General features: G+C 41.3%; 1 protein-coding gene across 1 annotated transcript in view; it reads left to right on the forward strand.

Moving 5' to 3' along the window:
* PARVB (parvin beta) overlaps nt 1-20662 on the forward strand; it is a 51867-nt gene extending 31205 nt beyond the window's left edge. Inside the window, exons 5-13 of the mRNA XM_064701753.1 lie at nt 770-910; nt 1266-1381; nt 6570-6628; nt 8225-8244; nt 9387-9448; nt 10656-10724; nt 11627-11728; nt 13352-13424; nt 17591-20662. Coding sequence (XP_064557823.1) covers nt 770-910; nt 1266-1381; nt 6570-6628; nt 8225-8244; nt 9387-9448; nt 10656-10724; nt 11627-11728; nt 13352-13424; nt 17591-17667 — 719 coding nt within the window. The 3' untranslated portion in view covers nt 17668-20662. The remainder of the gene's footprint in view (nt 1-769; nt 911-1265; nt 1382-6569; nt 6629-8224; nt 8245-9386; nt 9449-10655; nt 10725-11626; nt 11729-13351; nt 13425-17590) is intronic.
* The last annotated feature ends 1205 nt before the right edge of the window (nt 20663-21867 follow it).

A 21867-nucleotide genomic window follows, 5' to 3' on the forward strand; every position in this document is an offset into this window, starting at 1 on the left:
CTTTTTTTTAGAATGTTAGCTTCTGTCTCTTTTGCAAGGGCCACAACACAGAGAAAGAGAAGAACAAGTTGTCTGTGACTTTGGCCACAAATAGTTATATTACATCAACAGAACTGAAATTTTAGTAATGGAATTTTACATATTTTCCTGTTTTATTTCATTTTGGAAGTAATCAACTGTGATGTGACAATGTCAACAACATGACAAGATTGTACCAACTTACATTTTAAATTAGTTCCACTGAGCTAATCCTGGTATGAGTCTTGAGGGTTTGAGGATGCAAAATGTGCTTTAGCTTAGATTCATACCTTCAGCTGACTTGAAATTAAGCTTGTCAAGCTGAAGTAAATGTTCATACAAAATATCTCCCATTTATTGTCCTAAACTAGCTTTAAAAAAGTCCTTTGTACCTGTGCAGATTCCTTGTGCAGTGAAGGCTGTGTTGTGCCAAATGCTTTTCTGCAGCAAAAGAAAGTGGGAGGTATAATTAATATTGCTGTTAGCTTGATGCCTAGCTGAAAGCTGTTACATATTTTGATATCTGATTGATGAGCATGTTCAGCCAGACTTTACCAGTTTTGACACATTTTTGTTGGAACCTGACATATTTTGGTAAAAGTTTTACTTTTAGCTATTTTTCCATCCAAGGAAAATAATTATCTTAGAAAAGTTCTAGTGGACTCCAGTGGTCTGTGCTTATCTCCACACAGTTTAATCTGTTTTTGTCTGCCCTTTTTATTTATTTATTTTGTTTGTTTTTCAAATGCAGAAAAATTGGCTGACCGTAAACTGAATGTGGCAGAGGTGACACAATCTGAAATTGGTCAGAAGCAGAAGTTGCAGACGGTCTTGGAAGCTGTCCATGATTTACTCCGACCCCATGGCTGGACAATCAAGTGGAATGTTGACTGTAAGGACTTTTACTATATTTTCTGTCTCAGTAAGTGTGTTATCACTTAGGAAATCTGCTAAGATCATCCTTCCCCAGTATCCTCCAGTGCAGTGGAAAGCAAGTGGTTGGGTCTGCCTGTCTGTGATCAGAGAGGGTTGGGGCTTGTAAGTTATGCTTAAAGGAAGGGCTGAATGTAGGCTTTGCTACCTGTGAAGTTACATTGTAGGCCTTACTAAGTCAGGAAAAAGAGGAAGAAGGATAAAAAGACTGTGTTGACCAAAAGCATTTTTCACTGCCTTTTCCCCCAGAGCTGTTTGTTTAAAATAACACCTCAGTGTCCTTTCACTGGCTTCCTTTCCCTTGTTCCCTGCAGCCATCCATGGCAAGAATTTGATTTCCATCCTGCACCTTCTGGTGGCTTTGGCCATGCATTTCCGAGCTCCCATCCGGCTGCCTGAGCACGTGTCTGTGCAGGTGGTGGTGGTACGGGTGAGTACCAGCTCCTGGCAGGAGCAGAGGGCATTCTGCAGGGCTGGGCTGCTCCCACCCACTGCCTCCCATCTTTTGTCATTTAGAAAATGTGTGTTCCACTAGTTTGGTGAATCCCGTGCTTGGGAATGCATTTTTGGGTTGCATGTGCTTAAATGAGACCCCAAGGACAGCACATCTTTAGTAGGTTTGGGGCCACCCTTTGCTATTGCAATAGCAAGCTCAAACATGCAATGGGATTTTGTATAAGGGAGCATTGGGCTTTTAATTTCTGTCACTCTGGTACAGTTTTTTTTGCCATGCATTTTTTGCAGAGAAGCCATTGAAACCTAAACAACACAGGAAGGAGTCTCAGCACATAAAATCTCCCCAGTCTGGAATGCCTGTTAGCAGTGTGGTTTTTCCCCAATGACTTCATGTGCAGACTTAGACACGTTTTCCTTGGCAAGCCTGATAGACTTTCATCATTTCTTTTACAGTCCTGTGTTTTTGTTAGCTTTCATTAGATATGGGGGAGAGATCTGACCTAAGGAACCCTGACTGCTTCCCCCCTGCCCTAGATACTGCTCTGGTTATTCCTTTCTCTGCTTTGTGTCGACCTTTCCCTCTACAAAGGCTCTACTTTCAAGCATCTGTACTTCTTTTTCCTTGCCTTCTATCCCAGGGAAAGCTTCCCATGGGAACCCAGTTTTTCTCCCAGCTGCTGAACCCCAGGCAGATGTGTTCCAGCTGGCACTCTGCTCTGCAAGTGCCTGTTTGCTGTGGCACTCACTCCGCAATTTACTGTTCCAGCTGTGAGTTTCCTTTCAAGAATAAAGAGGATAAAGTGATCCCACGCCCTGTTTTGCAAACCTGGATCCCTTACAAGATGCAGGGTGGTTGATTAGATGAGCTTCATTTTGCTTTATATTTAAGTAATGGTGTTTCCAGGTTGCCTGCCGGATGCACTAGACATGCAGGATGTGATGTAAATGAGAAATTGATGGATGTTCCCTGGTTCATAATAAATGTGTGTATTATCTATAGAAGGTGATTTTGAATTTAAGAACAGTGAGTTAGTTATAAAGTAACACGAATGTAAATAGGAGACGGATTTATTTTTAGATTTCTTTTGCCTGTCTTGGAAAGATAAGGAGGAATATATAAATATAAGCTGGTCAGCAGCTCTCTCACACCCTGATGTGAAAAACCTCCTTCTGTCCAGTACAGTGAAGTGTCTTCTGTAACTGCTAAGGCAGAAAAAAATATGAGGTAGAAAGATAAAGCCTCCCTTTCCCTGTCCTTAGTTCAAGCTACAGAACCATCCACCTCTGCAGCAGAAAGAAGGCTGTGGAGAAGGTTTTCACTTCTTTTCCTGTTGGAGGGATATAGAGGAGACTCCATCTGGCTCACCAGAGTCCTTGGATCTTGAGACTAGATGACAGGGTGACATAAAGGCTGACAAGAAACTAGGCAGGAGAGAGTGCAACACCTGTGTCCCCAAGGAGTCAGGTATAGTGGGAGTTAAGTCAAATCCTAGAGGCTCTTGCTTTTGGATCTAGAGCCTGGAGTCCTGGCAATGGGCATGGGCACAGCTGGCCCTGTGCAAGAGGAGGCTTCTCTCAGCCCCTAAGCCAGTGCTAGGAAAAGCTTGCAACTCTTCATCTTTATTTATTTAAATGGAAAGCAAGGGGTGGTATGAAACAGAGCATGTTCATTCTGGAAAAAAAAACCTGCCTTCTAGTTTGGTAAACTGAATTTTTGTAGTTCAGCATCCATTATCTAGTCTAAAAATACATGCTGGTTCAGTAACACAGATCTCTTCAAATGAACTTTGTTTGGCCTCTGTTATTCTAATGACAAACAGAATGGTGATGCGGTGAATATTGTTCCTAATCCAAACAAGAAAACTACTATTAAGAAGATTATTGCCCCTATTACAAATTTGTTTTGAAGTGATCTCTTGTTATATATCCCAACAATGAACAGGGTTCTGTCAAACTAGATCACAGTTAACATAAGGTGTTACCTGAGAGGTTTTCATTTAAATGCCTCTTTTTGCTTGGGTATACATTAGAGGGGGTAAATAAACAGTTTAAGTGACTTCTGTGCAAGTGTTTCAGAACTGACCCTGCAGCAAGAAAGCCATGCAAGATGCTGTGGGAGTATGGTCCAGGAACACACCCACACTGAAATTTTCAAAACTAGCTAAGTCTCATTTTCATGGGTGACTTTGATTATCTTTATCCACTTGTTGAGCTGTCCTCACACTGTGCAGATTCCTGAGGTGCTTTTTCCCCAAAAGGACTGTGCTTACACCATGAAAATAAAGTGGTTTAGCAAGTGACTGCTCAGCCAAGATGTGTGCATTTCCACAGCCCATCCCAGAGCAATGCAGAGCACCTTATGAGCTTGTGTAAGTGCTATGGGCTCTTTTTTCCTCTTACTTTCAGTGTCCTAATTCACAAAGTGAAATAATATTATGACAGCACTGTGCTACATGGAAGGTGTTTATCCAGATCTTCACAGTTCCATGGTAATTCTGCCCTTCCATTAAATCCTTCTCTTCCTTTACCATCTTGCAGTGGCAGACTGAGACTTTCTTAAGGTGCTGCATATGCTTTTTTAATTAAAAATAATTGATTTAGAGTCTGAAAAATATCTGTAGCTCAATCTGGGTCTGTCAAACAATGCACTATCCTTTTTTGTTCTGCACTGTTAGTTTGCTCAGAAACCCACAAGCATTTTGGAGATGACTTTCTGTTTTACCCTCCTTGGCAGGAAGAACCTTTAGCTAGCTATCCGTCTTTCCATATTATGTGGAACAACTACAAGACCAACCCAGCAGAAAACCACTTATCTTTTTATTATTTCATAATGGCCTCTGTGAGGGGCTATTTTATAATAGCCCCTCTCAAGAGCAGAGTTCCTGAAATAGTTACTTGGAAGTAACTTGAAAACCTTTTTGAAATCAACCTCCAGAATTAGTTTTCTTACTGGTTTCTTTGTGTGAAGTGGGAAACTGGGGAACCTGGAAATGTATGCCCAAGTTATTCAAGAAGGGTCCTGGCAGAGCAAGGGTTCAGGTGGGCCTTCTAGTTAAATTCTGTGAGCAGCTACTCTAAGTGCTGAGTTAAGAGTCTAGGGTGATACATGCTTTAATGCTGGTGTCACTCAACACATACCTGTCATTCCAGCCCTCCTCAGAGAGGGCAGGGAGGAGAGAAACTGTTGGTTTTGGTGGTGCTTCCAGTGACGACTGAAAACACTGAGATTTTCCAGCTGACTCAACTGCCTGTTTTTCTAAATGTAAGCTTGCATGATGAAGAAATACCCTAACTCAGGAAAACAAAAAAAAGTTCTCAGAATTAAGTGGAAAAAATGTGCTAAAGGCTCACTGTATTGGTTATTTTTGCAAGGCTCAGGAATTGTCATCTTTTATGCTTAGCTCACGTCAGCCTCATTCTTAAAATTGCAGCATGTCCCAGCTTGGTGCTGCTGGGAGATCTGGGGTATTTTTACAGTAATTTCCTTTTAGTGTGAGTTGCAGACTGAAAGGTCAGAGCCAAGGCAGGATGAAGAATAAATGTGTCTGGTGCCAGTGGTGGAAGGAATCAACATTTTATCAAGGAATGACATTTGCTTTTGTATTGCAAGGTCAGGAGACCTAAGCTTGCTGTGAGAGAAGCATGCTGGGCTGCCTGGGAGGGGGAACAGTGCTTCCTTTTCTACCAGCTGGGCAGCCAGTGCTGGAAACCATTCCTCTTTCTTATCAGGCACTTGGAGGCATTACTCACGAGTCATCACTTACTGAGATTTTGTTCACAGGTTACACCATCTTCTCCCTGGGGTTCAGGGTGCCTGGAAGGTCCTGAACCCTGTGTTAATAAAGCAGAGATGTGTTGGGATGGAATAAAGGCAGCATTGTTTTGTATGCAGGGAAACATTGCCCTGTCAGATGCCTCCTCATTTTTCCATCCATGCTGTCATGCTGGCTTTTCCCCCAAAGCTCCTGGCGCTGTTCCCATGGCTCCCTCGGGAGAGCAGGATGAGACAGGAGTGTGATAGGGAAGTGAGGGCTGTGCAGACGTGGCCAGCTGGCAGCACAAAGCCCAGGCAGGCATGGATCTGTTACAGCTCCCTCCCTTCCAGCAGCTCTGCCTGCCTTCATTACTTCAGTAGGGAGTGCAGGGGCAGGAGCTCTTCTTACAGGTTTTTAGATTTCAATTCTCATTTCTCAAACTGCTTCTGGGGAAGGATGTTTCTCCTCAAAGCTGTTCTCCCTAATAAGCTCTTGCTTGAGGTTCGACTGGGATGGTAAAGGTGTGCAGAGCTTGTGCCTGGGGGGGTTGTTTCCCTTAGCCCTCCCCTAAGTCATTCTGACAGACCTGGTTCCTAGATGGCTGCTGAGATTTGAGCTCTTTCTGTCAGCTTTTTGAGCACGCAGAAGGAAGGAAAGAAATTCCTCTATTCAGGCATAGTTTTGAAAGGAACCCGTGGAGATGCTAAATGAGTTTTTTCACTCAGGTAAAAGCACTTCCACCCTCTGAGGTATTTTGAAACTGTCTCAACACATGTGATTTCTCTTGGGTAGAGACTCCTTATTCATGCAGAAAATTATGCCAAGGAGAGACAACCTAGTGTCAGGGAAGTGCTGTTCATTGTGAAATCATTAGCTGAGCTTTTTGTGCTCCCTGTGTTTCCTTGGAGGATGTGTGTGTCGCTGTCAGGTGTGTGGCAGTGGCCCCAAGTGCCATGCCTGCTCTAGGAGAGCTGTGCAGCACTCTGGAGCCCTGGCCTGGGCACAGCCATCCGTGTCATTTCAGTCCCAGAAGAGTCAGGCTGCCAGATGTGCCGAGCTGCTGGCAGACACTGTGACATGACCAGCTGCCCTGCAGGGATCTAAAGTGGGGCTGACAAACTCCAAACTGTATTCCAGGCATGATGTTCACTGTGGTCTGAGGAGGAGGAGGATTGCCAGTGAGGCGGTTAGCTGCAAATACAGGTGCAAATACACATTTCTCAAACATCCCTGTGGCTGTCAGCCTGATCAATGCCACTGTTCTGGGCATGAATTCTCCTGTGTCAGCTGTTTCACCTCTGCCTCTGTGAAACTTAGTGAATTCATCCAGTTCTGTCCTCTGGTGCTATGAAAGATGCTGAATGAGCCTCTGATGAGCTTCTTTGCTAATTCCATCTTCCTTTCCAGAAACGTGAAGGCCTCCTTCAGACCACTCATGTTTCAGAGGAGCTGACGACCACGACAGAGTAAGCACAAAACGCTTCTGTGCAGGATGTGAGACCATTTCTAAGCATGAGGGAGAAGTTTAATCATCCCCCATCCTTGCTAAATTAATGAAATCCTTTCATGTGGTGTTTTTTAAACTACATGAAGTTGACTTGGTCTCTGAAAATATGCTACAATGGAGAAGTGTCCTCTGGAAATTCTTGTCTCCTAGAAGCTTTTAACTGAAAGTGACTTATGTGAGCCTTTTTCCCCCCTGCCTACTGGATGTAGCTATATATATGCTTTCTGCTTAGTGCTATTTTCTCTATGAAATGAAGGGTAATGTAGATATTTTGGGGGAGAATTAGTTTGAAAAAAGGCAATTCTTTGACATAGCTCTCTAAACTGAAGTGATACAGTTAGAACTGTAAGGAGAGAAGAGCTCAGCAAAAATAAATAAATAAGTAACCCTCTTCCCTCTCCAGTTTTTGTAGCAGCTTACTTTGCTGTATGTTTTTACAGTCCTTGTTGTAAAGAGAAGGCTAGACATACATTTTGGCTTCAACTGAAAGCTGAGGTTTTCCTTCACATGGTCTGAAGGCAGCCTAAGAGGGGCTTACATGAGCCGTCCCTCAGTTTATCCGTGTATTGGCTCCCTGTAGAGTTGGCTCAGCTTCCCATGGCTTTGAAGATAAAATGAAGCACCATGTGGTGCTTAGTGGGGAAGATCTTTCAGATGGAAGCACACAGAAATGAGATCATAACATCTCTGTGTGGACATAAAAGATCTCATAGTGCTTTTTGTAGGATCAGAGCTCTGATCTGTGGGCCAAAATTCCTCCCCTCTCTCCTGTGCCCTTGAACAGCGCAGTGAGCTTGTGCTCTCCTCCAGATGTGGTTTGCAAGATGTGATCTGCAGGCTGGGGCTTGGACATTTTTTAGCAAGAAAGATGTTTGCAGATTTGCCTGTGTGTTTATACGTATATTTTATGGAGCTAATTAATATTACACAGTATTAAAAGGTTACTGCTTAATGTGTTGCATATCCAGACACAAGTACATCTATGGAAAATGCAGTGATCAGCAGAATCCAACATTCACTGAATACTTTCCAATTCTTCTGTGCAAATCAGGGCCTGATTCTCAGCTGATAAACATCTGCATGTCTGGTGATGTCACTGGCTATGTATGTATTTCATACGTGGCAGTTTTATTTACATAATATTCACATAGACTGTATTTTCTTCAGAGAAAACAAGTTGAAGTGAGATGGATGGCTTTGCTTCTTGTAAGCTGTGTGATTTAGATTATATTTGTGGAAATACACATACAAGCACTTTTAGTCATTCACCTTTCATCATAAAAAGAAGTATGGATAAGAAGTCATAATTGTGTGCAAAATGTAATTAAGCATTTCCATTAATTTCAAATGGATTTCCCTGACTTCCCTGGTGCTCTGCTGGGGGCATTCCTGCAGCACATTGGGTCTGCTCTGTGATGTGCTCAGACCCCTGAGTTTGCACAAGTTGTTGGCCCTCTGCATATTGAAGGACAGCTCCTTTTAGGGCCATTCTCTTGTCTTCCCAGACTGATTATTCATGAACTAACTTCATGTTTTTGAATTCTCTGACTTGCAGGATGATGATGGGAAGATTTGGTAAGTAACAACTCTGAAATTTTTTTTTGTTTGATTTGTGTCAGGCACAGAAATCTGGTCATTTTTTTCTTTCAGCAGATCAAGACAATGGGTTGAGCAATTCCATGAGGTTGGAATGTGTTGTGGGGGCAGGTTTTGTTACTCCATGCAGATATGGAGCATAATGGGTAGGACCAGAGCTAATTCCTTTGCATGGAGGATCTTATCTCCTTTGTAGTTTCTAGATTTTGAAGTTTAGGCCTTACCAAGTGTATGTCTGGTCTTCTAACCAAAACCCATTTCTTTTGCTGTTGCTGCCAAGAGAAGCATTAAGTAATTTCTCATGTTAAGAAGTATGCTCCTGTAAGGGATGAAAAGAAGTAATTTATTTTCTTTATTTGCCTATTATGTCAAAACTATAATTTCTTTTCTTGCAGCATATCTACATTAAATATTAATAAGGCACTGGAAAATAAGTAATGTCAGGGAGCTATAGGGGCTAAATAATGTAACTTCAGATACCAAAGGAATTTAGATAATGCATGTTTGTTTATTTGACAGTAGAAAACTATTAAAATGTGTTCTGTAAATGCAAAGTATTTGATCATGGAAAAGCTGTTAAAAACTATGTTGAAAACAGATTTGATTAGATATTGATAGACAGTGCTTTGAAGGTAGAAACATAATTTGAATCTTTATGCTGTCTGTAGGCTTTGCTCTTCTTACACTGCTGAAACAGAATTCCCTTGAGTTCAGTTCTAGGCTTTACTGATGTCAGGGGTACTACCAGTAATTTTAAATTAACCTAATTAATGTCTGAATTTGACACTGAATGTGGATGCAACCATAGCTGTTTAAATTAGGATTGGGATATAGTCAGAATTTGTGTTTCATTTTAATTTTTCTTTCACCCACATATTTTGTGTACCAATTTTGAAAGGCACAAAAGTGAAATCAGTGAATATGTTTATTTTCAGTTACTTCTGAAATTCCCAGGGCAGTTTGCTCTTGCATATATCCAGACGTCAAAACAGGATGCTTTTATCTTGGGTCTCTGTTGTGTGATTTTCTGAGAAAAACTTTTAGGTTTTGGACAGGTAACCTGCTTTCCACACTTGTGCTGTTGGAGGTGTTCTGATTTTAATTTTTTTCTCCCAAACCAGAGCGTGATGCCTTTGACACTCTTTTTGATCATGCACCAGACAAGCTCAGCGTAGTCAAAAAGGTAAAAAGTAAAATCCTAGCTTTATTTTCCACAATTTATTTATTGCAATGTTTTTGTGCTTTTGGAAAGATATTCAGAAGCATCCAGCAAATAACAGAAGAAGAATTTGAAGTAGTGAAAGGGGTGTTTGTCCCCAAGGATCACTGTGTCAAAGCCAGGTGATGTTTTCCAAATGTAAAATTGTGATTCACCCATAAAGAAGTTTGCTGAATATAAAGCTTTTACAAAAGAGCTGCTTTGGCCCAGATGCTAAGCACTTATTCCTATGGTCCCTTGGTTTGTCCTTTAAGGCTGAGCATCACTGCACAGCATGTCCATCCAGATATATTTTTGGCATGGCTTTGTGTTAGAGCAGAGGGGTAATGTAGCTGTTTATCTCTCTCTGCCAGCTCTTGCTGCTTTGGGGGAATATATAAGAGACTCCATGTAGTTCCATCAGATAGTTCCAGCCTGGCTGTTAAGCTTTTTATTAGGAGAGCAGTATGTGAGGATCAGTGTTGTAAATTGTCCCTTCCCCTTGTGTGAAATAAAGGATGTGTGCTTTTAAAATAATGCTTTGAAGTCTCAGGAAGATTTTTATCTTTCCAGCCTGAAATATCTTTTAGAAAAGTCCTTTTAAGTGGATAAAGAACTAACTTAACTCTTTGCACACAATAGAAGTGGTAACACTGTGCTGTGTGTCCGTGTCCCTTCTGTAAGTGGTGTAAGTGGGCTGACAGATCTATGTGCTTCAATCCATTGGCACAGGTCTGGTTTGAAATGGCAAGATTTGCATCTGAAATAGGAATCCCAGACCTGGGCTTCATCCTGGCTGTAATCCATGTGCTGACTGCGCACATCCCTCCAGGAACAGAGTTGTGTGCACACCGCTGTGCTGTTGGCACCTTCAAGAACCTCAATAAATTACTAGGGACAGTAAATGCACCTAGTGCCCACTTCATCTTCAGGCTCTGATGTCATCACAACACTTTCCCAGGCCACTTAAGTTTGCCTGATGTGCTGGGAAAGCTGCATGTAACAGCACCATCTGCTGAGTTCTGGCATCTGGTGCAAACAAATAAGTCCTGCATACGTATTTGTGCAAAAGCAGGCAGCAAACATGCCTATTGTGTTTTTAAAAATGTCTTTAAAGGTTATGTTAGCCCTTTCACATCAGCACTGAGTGTAGTGTCTGACATCACTGTTTCTGCTGTTTTTTTTTTAATAGTCTCTGATCACCTTTGTGAACAAACACTTGAATAAACTCAATTTGGAAGTAACAGAGTTGGAAACCCAGGTAGGAGGCTTTGTCTTCTTGGATGTAGTCTGTGTAAACTGCAGATTTTCAGACATGGCTTGGCTAAGCAGAAGCAGATCTTCTTTCCAGAGTTTACTGAGCCATGAGAGATGGTTATCTTTCTGTCTCTGCAAAATGATAAGCACAGAATCCAGAGAATTATACCAGGAGTATGGGTAATTCATTTGAGCCTGGCTTGGTGTAATACCAGTCATTCATTCACTGCTATTTTACAGCTTTGCTGAAATAAATGGGCCACTGGATTTGATCTGTCACAAGAAATTGTTGCCTCAGCCACACTCAAGAATTTATTTTTTAGAGGATGTCACATGTGCCATATCATGATCACAAGTGGGAAGTCTTAGAACTGCATAACATTATCCCTCTTATCCAGTCAGTAGCCATCTGGTCTGGTAGGAACACTGAATAGGGTGGCTGAAAATATGTAGGATTTTATTCAGTGTTTTCTGAAACCATAAACAATCTATTTTGACTTAGGGGAAAAAATTCTTTTATTAAATTCAACTTCCTACCTGTGACAGGGGAGACTTATTTTCAAGATTTGATTAAGGGCAAAGATTTGAATGTCTAACACACACAATTTAAGAGGGATTGTGGTTGAAATTACCTGACACTGTGGCAGGAAGACTGAGGGTATATAATGTGCCCCAGGAAGTTCGGGTTTTTTTTAACTACTGCTGTGAAGTTGGCAGGATTCCTCAAGCAAATTAAATGAACATGAGGAAAGCAAGAAAAGACTCCTGAACCATCTCACACTTCTGTGCTAGCAAAAAAAAAAAAAAAAAAAAAATCAAAATACATAATTTGGGCCAAGAATTCTTTCTTCTTGTTTATGAATGGTGATTTACAAACAGATGCTTTCTCCTCATATTTCTCTTTAGTTTGCAGATGGTGTTTACTTGGTTTTGCTCATGGGTCTCCTTGAGGACTATTTTGTTCCTCTTCACAACTTCTACTTAACACCTGAAAGTTTTGATCAAAAGGTGGGTAGAAACTCCAGCTTATGCTCTTTCTGCATTATTATCACATGGTTTTTTCCAATTGTTTTATCTTTTCACCTTGTGCCAGGTGAAACTGAAGCTGGTATATTTTCTTCTGAAGATCTAGCAAATAGGCTGTGGCGCTTGATGGTTAAAACCTCTAAAAATTATGAAATGAATGGGTAAATTCCTCATAGTTAAGGAAGAAGGATACTCTGTTCCTGGCATCAGACAACACATAAAGCTTACTAAAGTCCAGGGTAAATGAATACAGTAATGAGTGCTCTGTACTGTATAGTACTTTGCATAACCAAAGTAATTTTTTAGATTGTAGTACTGCCTGAAGTGTTCTTGTGAGTAGGTCTCTTGCTCTCAGCCCCACACTTGCCCCATTGTCCTGCGTCCCTTCTTGTGCTCACAATGAGAAGAGTATTTAGACTGTGTTTTCATGTCACAACCAAAAGTTTGCCTCTGTCTGCAGTTGTTCCCAGACCTGCACATGCATCTGTGTATATTTGGTGATGGTAAATCAAAATACCCTGAGCCTAGTCCTGCAGGTACCCCCTGCTTCTCATTGTGCCAGGTTCTGCAGGGCAGAGGACAGGTTTTGTGTTGGCTGAGCTGCAGCAGGAGGGGACTAGGTCAAAAAGGGAAACATTGGCTAAAGTTTAAAGATGGAATGCTTTGTGAGTGCTGTTTAAAGTGGGGTTTTCATATTGGCTCCTGCACACGTTGTTGCTGTCAGCCCCTCAGCAAAGGTGCACCATGGGAAGGATGGTTCTCTACCACATCTCACACATCTCTTAGAGCTTTTTCTTGCTTCTTTATCCCATTGTCTTCAATTTTTGCTCTTGTAGAAATGCAGGGTGCTGAGTTGCAGCCAGCATCTGTTTGGTTACAATTTTATTATTAATGGTTGGAATTCATAAAGATTACCCAGTATTACAGAAGTGTGGTTTTGTTTGGAGACTTAGCCTTGAGGAATGGGGATTTGTAAATTGAAGAAGGAGCGGTAGGCTCTGTGTTTTGGGGGGGAAAAATACCATGTTGAAAGTGATTGGTTTTGTCACAATGAATGTGGAGGAACTGCAGCGGGTAAAAGAGATTATTAATAAAGTCCTGAGTAGTAAACTATGTCTCTCCAGAACTGTCATGTGCAGTGACAAAACTGCACAGAATTCATAAAGTTAATTACCTTGCCTAAATTTCAGTAAGTGCGGACAAGAAATCTGCAATGCAGATCTCTTTAAATTGTAATTTTTGTTCCTCAAAGGAGAGATTAAATGAAGACACCTACCTTCTTTCACTTTCCCTTTTGGTCCATTTTCTTTTCTCGGAATTTGTGCTCCTGTGTGATCTCCAGGGGCTTGTTCAGAAACTCTTTATGTACAGTTGTGCTTGGCTTATTTTGCAGATTCCCTGCATAGCTTATTTTGCAGATTCTCTGCAGCCCAGGAGCTGCTGTCACCAAGCACTTTATGATTCTGCTGTGCTTAATCATGTAAATGTTTAATATTGATTTAAATAGAATTATCAAGTACAGAGAGAATAAGGCTTCTAAAAAAATTTGATTAGAGGCTTTTGATGCCTGTATAACTCAGATTCTAAACCTTTTATGTCTTTCAGGTGCACAATGTTTCTTTTGCTTTTGAGCTGATGCAAGATGGAGGCCTGAAGAAGCCAAAAGCTCGCCCTGAAGGTATGGACGTGCCACGTGGCTTTAAACTGTGTGTAAAGTCATCAGGGCAGGTGTATTTCAAGTGCAATTCCATTCAAAGTAGCAATAGTACCACAAAGTGGAGCTGTGAATGGGCCCCTTGAGGGTTTTCCAAAGGATTCACTGTCTGTGCCTGGGGTATATCCTGCCCATGCTTCTTGTCTGGAGCAGATTCACCGAGGTGTCCAAGTGGAGCTTTAGTGAGTCATTCAAGAGCTGTTCTGTGCTACATGATAAATTCAGCTGGTGTTTTCAGTAACAATCCAAGCAGAAAGCTTTTCATGGTCTAATTCTCGTAATTCTTGCAGCTGGTGCTAGTCTGGACTCCTGTGATTGGATTTCAGTGACATATAACTGGAAGGCTTTAAGGGTTTTTTTAGGAGAACCAGTACAAAAAAATCTTCTTCATTTATGTGGATGTAGGGGTTGGAACTAAAAAGTGTAAAACCCACGTTTTCCCTTTAAGTCTCTGAACTTTAAAATTATTTAATAACTTTAATAATTGATGAGGTCTGCATTGTTCCTTGCACTAGGGATAAAAAGAGGAATTAAAACTTTATGACTGCTAAATGAGCAATTTTTATTCCTGATGTTACAGACTTTGTATGTGTTACAGGCTTCTGCATAACAAAGGAAAATGAGGACCCCACAAGAAACATTTGTTCTGACTTAAAATGGGAAAAATGGTGATAGTAAATAGATTAACAAACAGTGGAGATGGTTGTAGAAGAGAGAAAAGGCAAAAGACAGTATTAAATAGCTTATACATGCTCTCAGTACGTTGTTGTAAACTGGGGAATGAAAAGTGCTCCTGAAGAATGCTGAAAAGAATGATGAAAACCAGAAGAAGGTTACATTTTCATGAGGCTTTCTTACATTATCATGAATGGTAAAACATTATACCAGATCTTGCTTGTGGAGATTCAATAAGGAGCAAAATATGCTTTTAAGTGTTTTACTGATTGAAAATGTAATTAATATAAGCTGGAGAGCCAAATTAGCTCGTACAACGTTCCTTTTTTGCTTTTTGCTGCTGCAAGATGTACCATCTCTTGTGTGTTTTCCTTCCTCTTCTCTGTGTGTGGCCATTCCTGGCAGCAATTCCCAGCTGTTGGAGTGAGTGTGCTTGTGTGGTATCTGTGAAACTGACTGTGGCTCCTGAAAAACTGCTCCCCTGGAGAGGACAGTCACATCTTGGGAATGGCTTGTCACCCTAGTGTCATTTGTAAGATCTCCTCATGTATTGCAATATGTCTTTCACAGAACCGTAATTAATTTTGACAGAGAATCTGAAGTTGTGCCAAAGAATTCTGTTTATAGTTATGTTCTGTTAATGCCACACTCTCATCCATTGTTGGTCATCAATAGGCTGGGAAGCCTGTCAGGTGAATCCATGCTCTTTAGCATGAATTGGGTAGTAAATGCCTCTTGGATTAGAATCATAGAATTGGAAAAGACCTCTAAGACCATTGAGTTCAAGCATTAACCCAGAGTCATCATGTTCACCACTAAGCCACATACCCAAGTGCCACATCTACACAGCTTCTAAATTCCTGCAGGGATGGGGGATGCACCACTTCCCTGGGCAGCCTGTTTTGATGCTTGGCAACCCTTTTACTGAAGGAATTTTCCCAATACTCAGTTGGGGAAACCTGCCCTGATACAACTTGAGACAATTTCCTCTCATCCTGTCCCTTGTTCCCTGGGAGCAGAGCCTGATCCCCCCCAGCTGTCCCCTCCTGTCAGGGAGTTGTGCACAGCCAGAAGGGCCCCCTGAGCCTCCTTTTCTCCAGGCTGAGCCCCCCCAGCTCCCTCAGCCCCTCCTGGTGCTGCAGCCCCTTCCCCAGCTCCCTTCCCTTCTCTGGACACGCTCCAGCCTCTCAATGTCATTTCTGATGTGAGATTCCCAAAACTGCCCCCAGGATTTGAGGTGGTGGGCTGTGGCAATGTTCACAGGGGTCCCAGGATGAGGGAAGAGATGAGAATCTTTACTCCATGTTTCAGAAGGCTGATTTATTATTTTATGATATATATTATATGAAAAGAAAATTGGATACTGAAACTATACTAAAAGACAAGAGAAAGGAGACATCAGAAGGCTTGAAAGGAATAGAAAGCAATGATCATAAAATCTTGTGACTGCTCACAGCCTCAACACAAGTGGCTGTCATTGGTCATCAAGTGAAAAGAATTTCACATGCTGGATAAACAATTCTCCAAATCACATTCCAAAGCAGCAAAACATGGAGAAGCTGAAGCTTCTCATCTTCTCAGGAGAAAAGACTGGCAAAAGGATTTTTCATAAAATATGTCTGTGACAGTGGGCCTGGCTGTCCAACTAGTTTAATTACTGGTAGGATTTAAGGAAAAACATTGTCTAGAGCAGAACATTGTTTTTATCCCTATAGCTCGTGCTTTCTGCAGTGCTTGGAAGAAATAGGTCTTCTTAAATCTTGTATGTGTCTGTGTACAGGTGTAAACAGAGAGAGACCATACAGGTCATCTCCTCTTCTCTGTTCTTCCAGCCAAATTCAGTGGATTGGGCCAGCAGCAACACTTGGTGCTGAGTTATTGCAGCAGAACTATGTTGTGGTGGATTAATTCAGTATCCTCTAATGAGGTTGTTATGGACTGTGAGAGTTTTAAATTAATGGATTATTTTAAAGTAATTTTAGAGTGTATGGTCACTTTCAGTTAACATTTTAGTAGTTGTTGCTGTTGGTAATGTTATAGCTGTGAACATTTTATCTTATCATAAGAAGCAGGAGGCTGAGAATGTTTATTCTTGGAAATACCTGTTAGACACTGATCAATAAGCAGTAGTAGTCTAATGCAGCAGTCTAAGACATAACAAGGTCTGAAAGTTAGGGAAATGGTAAACTGGAATTACAGTATAACTTTTGCAGCAGTCGTTATTAACCATTGTTCTGTATTATCAAAGAATGGAGATGGAATTTTCACTACTGGAAGATAGAAAAAAAGAAAAATAAGAAAACATTCAGCATTAAGCTTGTGTTTTAATTTGGGTTGGCTTGTTTTAATTTGGGTATCAACTTTCTGTGATACCTGGAAAAATTAGAAGTTTTATATTTCAGTTTTCTGGATAGACATTTCTTTTTTTAGGATGCATGACTTCACAGCAATTAGGACCTTTCTTTGGGGCAGGAGAAGATTCTTCTGCAAATGTGAACTGACAATCATAAATGAAATATGTAAAATAATACAAGCAAAAAGGGTAGAAAGAATATTTAAGAGATTATTGAAAATACCAGATGAAGCGTGGGGGTAGAGAGTGGTATCCAGTGTGAGGTGGGAGGGAAGGGTGGAGAGGTCCTGGCAATGAGTCTTCAAAGCAGACAGTGGGGGGGTTTCCCTTGGACCTCACATTAATTGTGCTTGGTCTCTTAACAGTTTGCTGTCTTCCTAGGACTTCTGATGATTTTTAAATTATCTGTTCTTCCTCACTTCTGCTTCCATATATATTGGTCATTGTGTATTTTTTGCTGCTTCCTACTCATTTCTGCCATGTTATATCCAAACTTTATTTCTACTTCTTCAGCTTTCTCTGTCCTGTGCCTCCCCTCAGAATCCCTGCATTCTTGGCATTTTATTGTAGTATAGGTGGAGAGGTGCTAACAGGAAAGGTTTTTATTGAGAGCTATTCCTGACCTGTTCCCTGGCTGAGCATGATAAGAAGGGTTATTAAATAATAAAAAGCTTGGAGTCTGCTAAGGATACAGGCTTTGTTAATTCATGGACCATATCAGAGCTGTGTTTGTGGTTCAGTACCTCAGGATGTGCGTGACTGCTTGTTCACTGCTTCTGTGGCCCAGGAAGTCATTAGGAGTATTTCCCAAAGCCTTATCCCAGGTCTCTGACAGAAGCAGACTTTCTCTGTAGCCAATTTTAGCTGGGGAAGGGAATTACCCTCCTGTTTCCCAGAGAGAAGTCAGCTGTGACTGTGTGATTGTAAAGCTGTTTTGGAGCAAATTGTGCAGGACATTTAAAAGGCTTGGGGAGATCAGAAATCTGTGGATTTTTTTTTATTCACAATTCCATCAACTCTGAGAAGTGGGGACTTCTGTTCCTGTCAGGACAAATGAGGAAAAACACAATGCAAATTAAGGATTTCTCCTTTTCTTCCACAGATGTTGTCAACTTGGACCTGAAGTCTACCCTCAGGGTTCTGTACAACCTTTTCACCAAGTACAAGAACGTTGAGTGATCCTGGAAGCTTCTGAGATCTCTTCATCCTTCAGCCTCCCCAGGCAGAAGCTACAATAAACACGCCCTCTGCATGCTCCCATTGTGCCTTATGCTATGTACTTCTTGCATTCTTCCTACAGCTGATGTGTTCTTTCTGTAGCTGTTTGCAAGACAATCCCACTAAAAATGATGCATGTATATTCTCCAGGTCACTTGAAAATGTGTAGGTATTTCACACTTTTGCCAAATGGATCTGTTGTTTGCTATGACCCACAAATGTTCTTTTGAGAAAGGAAATATACCACTAACTACTTTAATAAGCAGGGAGAACATGAGACTTTCCTCATGGCTCAAGATTCTTTACTTCTGCAGAAGACTTTCTTTTGCATACTCTTTGGTTGCAACTGGCATTTGATGATTTTCCAGGCTTAGAGTGTTAACAGTAGAAAATCACCTTTGGAATTTATTTAGAAGCTGAGCCTTTTCTATTAAATAAGAGTTTGTGTGTTCTGTTGGTTGGGTTGGCTGAGGGGAATTACAGGCACTGTCTGAAGCTAATGGCAAAAGCTTCAGTTTTTGTGTTCGCCTCTTTCTACTCAGTGTTACTTCCATTCAGTGTTTACACAGAATAAGTCTTGCAATGGGATTACCAACTAATCCTTTGGTGTCTATTTTTTATTTAATCTCTTCTAGGAGAAAGTTTGGTTGCTAGGGCCACTGTCACCTGTTAGGCAGCTTCAGTCAGGTTGGTCCAGAGCTGGTCACACAGGCACAGGCTGGGTTAGTGCATTTTCCCCTGCACTAACTAACAGAGGGAATGTGCTGGAGCAGGAGCTATCTGAATGGATTTTTGAGGAGAGCTTTGTGGAGGAAATGGGGTTGGCAATTTCAGAGTAAATGATATGTGGAATATGCATTCAGTATCACCCTTTTCCTTTGAGCACACAGAGGAGAGATTTGATTGCTGCTTTTATGTATCACAGCAGCAGCTTTTGTTTTATGGGCATCCATTGTTTATGGGCTGAAACACTAGGCAGAGTGCCCTGAAGGAGAGCAAGTGCAATTGCTCTGCTCCATAGGCTCACTTGAGTCCAGTTGTAAGTCAGCATCTTCTTTCCCTAAATTTCAATTTTTTTGCACCAAATATTATTTGCCTTTGAGCTCAGATTCAAGAGAAAACATGCTATTTGAATGGTATAATTTTACAACTGGGATTTTCTCCTTCCCTTCTCAAACAGTTTTTCATCTCAGAGGGAGAGAAATGAGCTTCTGCTTCTTTGCTTTGTATTTTTGGGTTCTGAGTTCTAGTATTTGGATTACTTGGAACACCTTCCCTCACACCTCTAAAAAAAAGAAAGATGGAAGGAAGTTGCCCTTTTTTTGCATGAAAAATTCAGATCTCCTCTGCTCTGCTCTTCCCCAGGCTCTCTGGGGAATCTTTGCATGCCTGTGCTTTAGGAAGGAGCTGACTTCTCTCTGTTTATACTGAGCCTGGAACAAGGATGTGCAGTTCATATGGTGCCACTAAACTCCACCACAACACCAACAGAGGAGACTTGCACCAGGAGAGATGCTAAGGCCTGGTGGACAGCTCTCCTGGCAGGTGAAGGAAATTGGTCTAACTTTTGTGCTGAGAAATAAAGGTATCATGAGGCTGGAAGGTCACTGAGCTGAAAAGTCTCTCAAACTTTTAGTTTAATGCAGGGTTATTTGCAGGAAGCAAGTCTGTTAAATAGTTGTTATTCCATCCTCCTTCCTTCAGGTCATGTGGAGGTGCCAGCTCTGTTTATATTCTCTGAGTTGCTGGGAAAGACCTCCAGAGAGTGTAGTTTTTGAAATTGCAAGCAGTATTAATATCAAAAGCAAACAGAAGATAAAAAGAAGGTATGAGTGAGGATGATTTGGCTTTAGAAAGGGATGGTTGTTTGTGAGCTGGGATCATAGAGCTGGCATCTTCAGGGCACATAAGCAGAGGTGAGCAGGTTATGACAGGTTATGAAAGAGTGTCTGTTTTGTTGAATTCTGTGTTTCTGGTCCCCTTGCTACAACCACGGGTCTCCTTTAGCATTCCTTCTGTTAATGTCCCTGTCAGCAGGACTGCGCCTGGATCAGGAGTCACAGCCTGTTCTGTTGTGGTCTTGTTTGTTGGGAGATGTTGCACAGGGAAAATACTTTTTTTCATTCCTTGGCTCCTGGCTGTCTGGCCAGCTCACTGTTCTGTAGACACTGTATTTATTGTTAACCAGATTTGTGAGCAGGGCATATTGAACTGACATGTGGCTTCATCCCAGTGAGCCCAGCTTCCAGGAGAAGCCATGTAGGTAAAGCTTCTCTGAACACCTGCTTTTATCCTGCCTTTCTGTGACACATGCACCATAATTCTTTGCCTCTCAGAAAGCTGAGTCAGTGTTAAAGATGTTATTCATGATATTTTTGTGTTACTGGGGGGTTTTACATATGGGTACCAGTCTGAATCCTGTTGAGTTCATCTGGAATGCTGAATGCTCTGCAGCATTAAAGCTCCCACATTTGTAAGTGCTTAATGAATGTTTGTCTTTTCCTGTCCATACAACTTGACTTTTATGTGCATTTACTTGACACACTCAGTTACAGTGAGCTGTATTACCACTGAAAAAAGCTCAGATAGTCCTCAGCTTCATTCTGTTTTTCAAGATGAAAAATGGACAGTGGCAGATTTTTTAAAATCAATTTAAACTGTCTAGGATTTCTTACCCCTCTTCCCCACACCCCAGTACTGTCAGTATTAATGTGTTTTTTAAGAGTCTTTTCTACTGTTTTTAACAGTGTTTACTCTGGATTTCTAACTACTAAAAACCAGCCTTGCAGATAAAATTCTGGACTTGTCATATGTTGGAGATATCCATCTTAGTGATGAGTTGTGTACTGTAAGCAAGTTACAATGCAATGCTATGTTTGCTAAAATTCACAGCAGGAGTGTTTATGCATGGTTTTTGACAGTTGTACTATTTATTCAAATAAACAAATAATGATCACTGTTTTCTACTTTTTTTTTATTCTCAGTGGAAATATCTGTGGGAAGAACTTAGGGATGATGAGCCTCCCTTTGCTCTGGTGTGCAGAGAGTGTAGAGTGGCTCTCCAATACAGCAGGGCTGTGTGAAGGAGCAGAAAAATGCATTATCAGACCTTGTTGTTTTTGTTGAATCCTTGAATTGTTCTTCACTGGCTATTTTCATGTGGGGGCCAGGTGTTTGTGGTGGGGGTGTGTGCATGAGATGTGCTTTGAGAACTTACAGAAACACCCACCCTGGGTCAGCCCCTTGGAGCTTGTCCAGGGATTTCTTTGCCCTATTTTCTTATCATGTCTCCTCAGATTCTGGTTGCAAAACAAAATGTCCTTGTTAGAGGCTCCCTTCTTGAGATTAAGACTCAACAGAATTTCAGGAATGTTAAAAGGGATTGCTTATTACTGTAAAATCTAAGAGAAAGGGTAGGAAAACTCTAGGAACTATATAAACATGTATTAACAGTCATCTGCAAAGCAACAAATACATGAAAAATGTATAAAAAGCAAAAAATATTTAGGCATCATAGGCATAGCATCAAATGCAACTCATATAGGATTGACTACTGCTGTCTGTTTAAGTCTGGATATTCCATGCACTGGTCATACATCAGGTTTTGGAGGGAAATAGGTGTGTTAATAAATGCAACTCACAGCTGGAGGAAACGTCCAGGGAAAGTGGTTTCTGTGGGGAGCTCTTCCTCTTTAATCACTGATGTGAAAGGGGAGGAAGAGCAGCAGCACTGCCTGCTGGAGATAACTCATATCTCACATCAGGGTTTTTGGCCCTGGTGTGGCTAACTTCCTCTCTAAGGATAAATAAATTAATTTTGTAGGTTTCTCCTTCTGCCAGGTAGGTAGAGTGGTGCTGTTCTGCTTTATAAAATACTGGAAGGAGCACGAAGAAAAGGTGTATTGGAATATGATGTTGTCTGCTTTTGTCTAGGTTTTTATTATTTACAAAGCAGAAGTGCTCTGTGAGTCACGCCAGAGGCAAATCGGCCCAGTCATGCTGGACAGTGCCATCCAAGAACAATCATATCTTTTTAATACCTTCTGGTGCATCAGGAGTTGCAGGGCTGCATGTTTCTGCACTTGTGTTCCTGTTTATTTCAGTCTCTGCAGCAGGGGCCAGCACACAGAGTTAAGTTCCGGATGGGGCCATGGTTTCGTT

Source organism: Zonotrichia leucophrys, chromosome 1A (genome assembly GCF_028769735.1).
Source record: "Zonotrichia leucophrys gambelii isolate GWCS_2022_RI chromosome 1A, RI_Zleu_2.0, whole genome shotgun sequence".
Taxonomy (NCBI): Eukaryota; Metazoa; Chordata; class Aves; order Passeriformes; family Passerellidae; genus Zonotrichia; species Zonotrichia leucophrys.